The sequence below is a fragment of the Mercenaria mercenaria genome, chromosome 12, assembly GCF_021730395.1.
Source record: "Mercenaria mercenaria strain notata chromosome 12, MADL_Memer_1, whole genome shotgun sequence".
Classification (NCBI taxonomy): Eukaryota; Metazoa; Mollusca; class Bivalvia; order Venerida; family Veneridae; genus Mercenaria; species Mercenaria mercenaria.
Window position 1 is genome coordinate 71,232,042 of NC_069372.1, and position 7,153 is coordinate 71,239,194.

Consider the following 7,153-nt stretch of genomic DNA (forward strand, 5'->3'; position numbering starts at 1 on the left):
AATAGTTACTTTAACAGGTTAAAGCACTACACTAAGATTTTACAGAAAAAGTCACTTCTCCTTTGTTTAAGTCTATTAAATTTTGTTTAAGTCTATCAAATCAAAAAAACAAACCAACTGAAAAGGTAAGCGAATCTGTTTTCTTATCCTTGTGAATCTAATTTCTCATTTAAATATGTGAATTTATATAATGTGATTTCTGTAAATTGTAATTCGAAGTATTTTTTCCAGTTAATTTCCTAATCACTTCCAAAACCAAACACCCTTCAATTAGATCTATGAATACAATTTCAAAACAGTTTGATCATTTCATATTCTAAAATTGGCCCAGCAAAAAAATAAATCAAGCTTTCAGTGCTATGTTCAGTCGAAACACTAAAACCCATAAAAGCAATATTGTACTAGAACTGACTGTATGAGTTAAATACATGCCATCATGACATCAGCAGCAGTGACGTCACACAAAGGGTAACACGGTCCTTTTGATCCGCTAATGTGGGCACACATCAAAAGAAAAAGTTGTCAATCATGTTTAACCCAGTTTCTGCTGCAGTTGTCAGAAATTTGTGTAACTTTCAGTAAAGTTATTTTCGTCACAGAAAGTGTCAGTGATATGTTTCTAAAGTTCGGAGTAAAATGATTCAAATTACTTGGATTTAATGAAAGTATTCAAGGTAAGATAATTTTTTGAGAAGTCAAAGGAGAATGTACAAGTTAATGTAATATTAATCCCTACTGCTTAATTTATCAAAACAAAGGTGTCAGAGACCATTATAATTGCTTTCAAACTTCTCTGTATCAAGAGACGGAGGCTAAATTATGCCATATGTATTCGAGTAAAGTGACAATAGGCCGTTAGTGGATAATTAGCGGAGTATGAATAACAAACATTGGGCGACTTGAATTTCACACATGTCGACCCCTAGCTCAAGCCCTGCTTTGAAAAATAAAACCAGTGTTCGCGTTCATCTTACTTTCAGTTTGCAATGCAAGAAGTAACCGGACTGTTTCCATATAATTTACATCGATAAGTAGAGATTTTGATCAATTACGCTCAACCAGACTGAATACGTCACTGAATGACAACAGGCTACGTCACTCTGTGTTATTTTTAGAAAATAATGCTACTGAAAATGAAATTGGGATTCCGACATTGTGATTAGTATTTGTTGTCTTTAAATTATAACATTCAGTTCCGTTTTTACTTTGCGTCCCATGTACGCAATGGCCTTGAAAAATTTGCGTACCAGCCAAATTCGTTGCGTATTTAGATACTTGTACGCCGTAAACGCGAACACTGATATGCTCCGGACAAAGTTTTCATTCTTGTATCCTTTGACCTCTAAGTGTGACCTTGACCTTAGAACTAGGGACCTGGTTCTTGCGCATGACACTCCCTCTCATTATGGTGAACAACTGTGCCAAGCTACATCAAAATCCTTCCATGCATGAAGAAGACATGCTCCAGACAAAGTCATTCTTGAATTTTTCATTCTTGTATCCTTTGGCCTCTAAGTGTGACCTTGACCTTAGACCTAGGGACCTGGTTTTTGCACATGACACTCCGTCTCATGATGATGAACAATTGTGCCAACTTTCATCAAAATCCCTCCATGCATGAAGAAGATATGCTCCAGACAAAGTCATTCTTGAATTTGACCTTTGACCTCCAAGTGTGACCGTGACCTTAGACCTAGGGGCCTGGTTCTTGCGCATGTCCTGTTTTTCAAATGGGCGTATAAAAAGGGGGATGTAACTCATAAAACAACTGCCCCAGTCATATGATGAGGACGAGGATCTGGAAAAACTAATTTAATCAAATTCATTAAGTAATGATGAAGATATAGTGGAAGTGCACCACAATTGACCTGAAATTCTAAGTAAAAAGGCAGCATATATCATGAAGTACTGGTGCAAGAGTCATGGCCCTTGTACCATATGATGTGGGTGATGATGTGGTACAACTATTCTAAGTTTGAATCAAATCCATTTGGTAATAAGAGCTCGTACAACACAAAATGCCGCCCTTGATACATTCAGAAATTGCACAAGGAACAGAAATTATTTGGTCATTGTACACAAAAGTTCTACTGTACTTTGTAATATTGACCTTTGACCTATTGACCTCAAAATCAACAGGGATAGCCTGCTGGTCATGATCAACCTCCCTAATAATTTTCGTGCTCCTAGGCCAAAGCGTTTTCAAGTTATCATCCGGAAATGGTTGACCTGTTCTGGGTAATTGTGACCTTGACCTTTGAACTACTGACTTCAACATTATTAGGGGTCATCTGCTAGTCATGTCCAACCAGACCTCCCTATCAACTTTCATGACCCTATGCCCAAGCGTTCTTGAGTAATCATCCAGAAACCATTTAACTGTTCCGGGTCACTGAGATCTTGACCTTTGACCTACTAACCTCAACATCAATAGGGATCATCTACTGATCATGATCAACCACCAATCAAGTTTCGTGACCCTAGGCCCAAGCCTTCAAGTTATTATCTGGAAACCATTTTACTGTTCTGGGTCATGGTGACCTTGACCTTTGACCTACTGACCTCAAAATCATTAGGGATCATCTGCTTGTCATTATCAACTTTCAGGATCCTTGGCCCAAGCGTTCTGGAGTTATCATCCGGAAACGAATTGGTCTACATACCGACCGACCGCCCGACATCTGCAAAACAATATACCCCTCCTTCTTCGAAGGGGGGCATAAAAATTTTAGTCATTTAGTACATAGTGACAATTTACATAACAGATAGTGGACTTTCTTCTCACTGATCTGCCATTTCTTGCAGATAATCAAGTTATCTGTTTGATCTATGTATTCATCAGCATTCAGATATACAATTCACATCTCTCACTAAAATATTCTGTATTTAGATATTGAATCAAATGTAGAAAATCCTCATCAAATATATCTAACTGTGCTATATAAACTGAGTATAGAGCTACAATCCTAATTGTCATGCAGTAACCCTCAATTGTTAAAAAAAAAATCCAGCTTCTTAGTGGTAGTACACATTTATACTGTGTTCAGTCATACATGTAAACAGCATGTACCATTTTAAGCTATTAAATGCATAATACTGTTGATACATACAAACTTGTTAATTTTGTTTTCATGAACTATAATTATGTAGTATTTGTTCACATTTTCACATATGTAATTTGGGTCATGTGTCCCTATTTTTTAGCACTACAAATTTTAATGATGTTTTACATAATCTATGATAACACATAATAATCTTGTTTGTGTGTACACTTTAAAATTGTATACTTAGCTTAAGTAAGACTATGTACTTTCATTAAAACACTGGTATTTTTTTTAATAACATGACTGTTACTGCAAGATATTTAATTATGTAAGCTACTCTACATACTCTTTGTTTTTATATCAAGCAAAGTTAAAACATTTGAATAGAATTTCATGCATTTTAAGTTAATATCAAATAAAGGAGTACATAGTATAATTCCAGTGCGAGTAAAAAATACATTGTGCCCTTTATGAAGAACAAATAATGAACAAAATGTCTCAGTATGTCAGGTTTTTTGTTAGAAATAGGTCTTCGGATATATCAATGTTTCTACCATATTTTCCATTACAATCTGCAGACAATTCTGCATGTAACTGCAGATAGGAAAAGATCAAGTCTAATCAAGGGAAGCAACTAAACATCTTACATGAACCTTGAAGTAGAAGAAGAACTAATGTTTCAGTTACTTTTATTTTGATCAAGATTCTACCATGATCTTACCATATCTACAATCATTGTGATCAAGTTACAGGAGAAAAAATACCAACATAAAAACTTTGGTCTATTCCCTTACACTATATATTGAAACCTCAGTTATCAATAAAAAGTGAAAAATCAATCTAAACATTTTCTTTCAATCTGCATACAGGTCATAAAAACCTTACATAGAAGTACAATGTAACTTCAAATGAACACATAATTGTTTATCATTTCACTATACTTATTATTGGAACAATCTTAAATTCAAAAGTTAAACTGCAGACTTTTTGCTACATTCCAAATCCCTGTACTGAACTAAAACGGAACAGTTTGCTCCAACCATCAATTATTACATCCGCTAATATATAGTTGAAGTTCAACAGTAAACAATATATACTATTGTAAGTAATAAAATGTACTTTTTTAAATTACCGTTTCTGAAAAAATTCAATGAGAAACTTTTATATGAAATGTTTTTACTTCACAAACTGCTTTAGATCAGGACATTAACCACTTCACAAGAACTTTTTAATGGAATATCTAAAACCAACAAGGCATCAGTTTGAAAACTGAGCCATGAAAAAGTTCACGAATGTGATGGTGATGAAAATGGAATAATTGGTCTAAAACATTTCACAAATTCTACCTTCAATGACAACATACACATCAGCGTACAAATTATTTCAGTCACACACACAATCACAGTTCCACATATTAAAACAATATCTACAACAACAATGCTGACAATGTTAGTCAACTTGTCTCCACTTTAACATGTTAATGTATTTTAGTTCATTAATGAACATGGATAGTTGCTGTCCTTTGTATGAAATGATGCACAAGTGTTCACAATTTTCTATCTTCGGTTGAACATTGGGCCACCACGTCCTCTTCCACCGCCACCACCTCCACCACGACCACGTCCTCTTGCAGCTATATGTAAAGAAACAAAAATTTAAAGTCATCAATATTGGCTGGAAATACCAAACCATATTCATTTATGCATGCAGTACGTAAATCCTATATCAGTGTTTACTGTAGGGCCCGCCATTGTGGTAGTGATTCATATAATTTTTTTTTTATTATAATACCAGTATTTACTATAGGACCCGCCACTGCGGCAGTGTTTACTGTAGAATGCCATTGCAGCAGTGTTTACTGTAAGACCCGCCATTGCGGCAGTGTTTATTGTAGGACCCGCCATTGCGGCAGTGTTTACTGTAGGACCGCCATTGCGGCAGTGTTTACTGTAGGACCCTCCATCCGGCAGTGATTCATATAAGCTGTCGCCAAGTCACCTAATGTGACCAAGTCAGTCTGGGCAAGTGACATTTGTAAGTTGAGAGCCTAGCTTCAGAGTTATTTCCTATGCCGGTCTTTTTTGTTAATACCCAAGAGACACAGGGCTTTTTCCCCCCTTCTTCTCCCCTCCACAATACAAAATTGCATCTTTTTTTACAAAGTGGTGAAAAAAAATAGGCTTTCAAGTGAACTTTCATGAAAAACTAGGAGAAAAGTAGGAGGTTTGAAACAGTTTTAAAATAAAAGTGTCACCTGCGAGGTGTATAGTGCCCCCTGGAAAAATTTTGAAATACAGGTATGTAACGGTGGGCTCATGCACTTTTTTGGTCTAAATTTCAAGGTATTGGAGGTTTCCTGGTCATACTGGGGGACCAGGGGGCTCCCTCCCTGGAAAATTTTGAAATAAAGGTACGAAACAGTGGGATCTGGTGTTTTTTATGGTCTTAATTTTGAGGTAAGTACTGGGAAGTAACCCAGTCATTTTAGGGGGCTCTCCCCCTGGAAAATTTTGAAACAGTCAAATACAGGTACAAAATGGTGGGCTGAATCTTGTACAATTACAATTACACAGCTGGACAAAAAAAAAAAAAAAGAGACTTTCAAAAATAGGAAAACAGTAGGAACAGACCTAAAAAGTAGCCTGAATTTTGTGCAGATTCCATCAATTATTGGGGCTTTAAATTTTGTCGAATACTTTCTGGTAAACTTGATGTTTTACCAATATCAAATTTGTGACTATTTTTAATCGAATCAAGTGATTCCAGGATTACTGAAGTTCCAGATTCCTAGCGACCATATGAGGGTAGGCTAGGATTACGGTAGTATTTAAGAGGCATCAAATATATATGTTGGGACATGCATAAATGACGTTTTAAACTTATGTACTTCACTTAATATACAAATAGCAATATTTTTCGTGCCTGCTGTACTATTTCGTATTATCGATTCACCATTTTGGGTTAGAATAATTTAAACAATATATTAATGGCAGCAACTACATCCGGGCCACACCATGAGGAGGCACTCAGTTCATAGCTTATTTATTTTCTTTTCAATTTCCATCAAAAATAATTGTTTTTTTAAATATTGTAATTATGTTTAGAGTATGTTATTATTTCATATTAATGATTTTGTTTTTTTTCTTTGATTTTTCATTGTTTCTTCTCAATTTTTTTCTTTTTTCTCTTTCTTTTCTTCTTTTATTTACTTATTTTTCCTTTCTCATCTCTTTTTTAAAACTTTCGACTAGTTTTTTAACAGTTGTTACTCTTTTCATAAACCTGAAGTGAGAGACGCCATTAATATATCGTTTAAGATTATACTAACCCAAAATGGCGATAACACGAAATAATACGGCAGGCATGAAAAATCGCTATTTAGTATTTTATTTGAAATACACAAGTCTACAACATCATTTATAAATGCATGTCCTAAGATATATATTTGATGCCTCTTAAATACTTCCATAATCCTAGCCTATCCTCTGTAGGGTTGTCTAGGAATACCAAACTTCCGTAATCCTAGAATCGGAGGTTATGGTACCATAATCCTAGCCACTGTCTTTCTCCCCTACATTACTTTATATTTGTTTGCTATTTATTGCAATAAATACAAAATTTCTAAAACAGGTTTTCCGTTCATCCATATACCTTGAGCTCTAAGAATTGCAGATTTCCCTCTACCAGCAGACTGCCCTTTGCCTTGAACTTTTTTGAACATGGGTGCATTTTTCAACATATCTGGCAGAATCATGAACCTGATCTTGCTGCCGCGAATGTAAACATTTTCTAATTGTGCTACTCGCCCATCTCTATATGTAACAGTAATGTTCGCCATTTGACAGTTCATATTGTCTTCAGCTTCTACTAGTTTTCCTCTGTAAACTTCGCCGGTAGTCGTTTCACATGTAACTATATGCCCTTCTGCCTCATGCATCACTTTAATTGGCACACCTATAGACATATTTATTCTTCTTCTATTGAGCTATATAAAAGTCAAATCAAATTTAGCAGCAAATCTGCAGATTGAACTGGATTTTCAATAATTGTTTTTGTTTAGGTTTTGTTGGAGCAATGGCGCTGAAACGTTCAATTTACGCTTCCGGTTA

The 7,153-nt window shown here is 35.3% G+C and overlaps 1 protein-coding gene across 1 annotated transcript; it reads right to left on the minus strand.

Annotated features, from left to right (window-relative positions):
* Positions 1-3,716: 3,716 nt before the first annotated feature.
* On the minus strand, positions 3,717-7,153 carry LOC123533756 (small nuclear ribonucleoprotein Sm D3-like). The gene is made up of 2 exons (XM_045315587.2): positions 6,696-7,153; positions 3,717-4,677 (listed from the first exon to the last, which is right to left on the minus strand). The coding sequence occupies exons 1-2, from the start codon at positions 7,006-7,008 to the stop codon at positions 4,601-4,603; spliced, it is 390 nt and encodes a 129-aa protein (XP_045171522.1). The 5' UTR covers positions 7,009-7,153; the 3' UTR covers positions 3,717-4,600.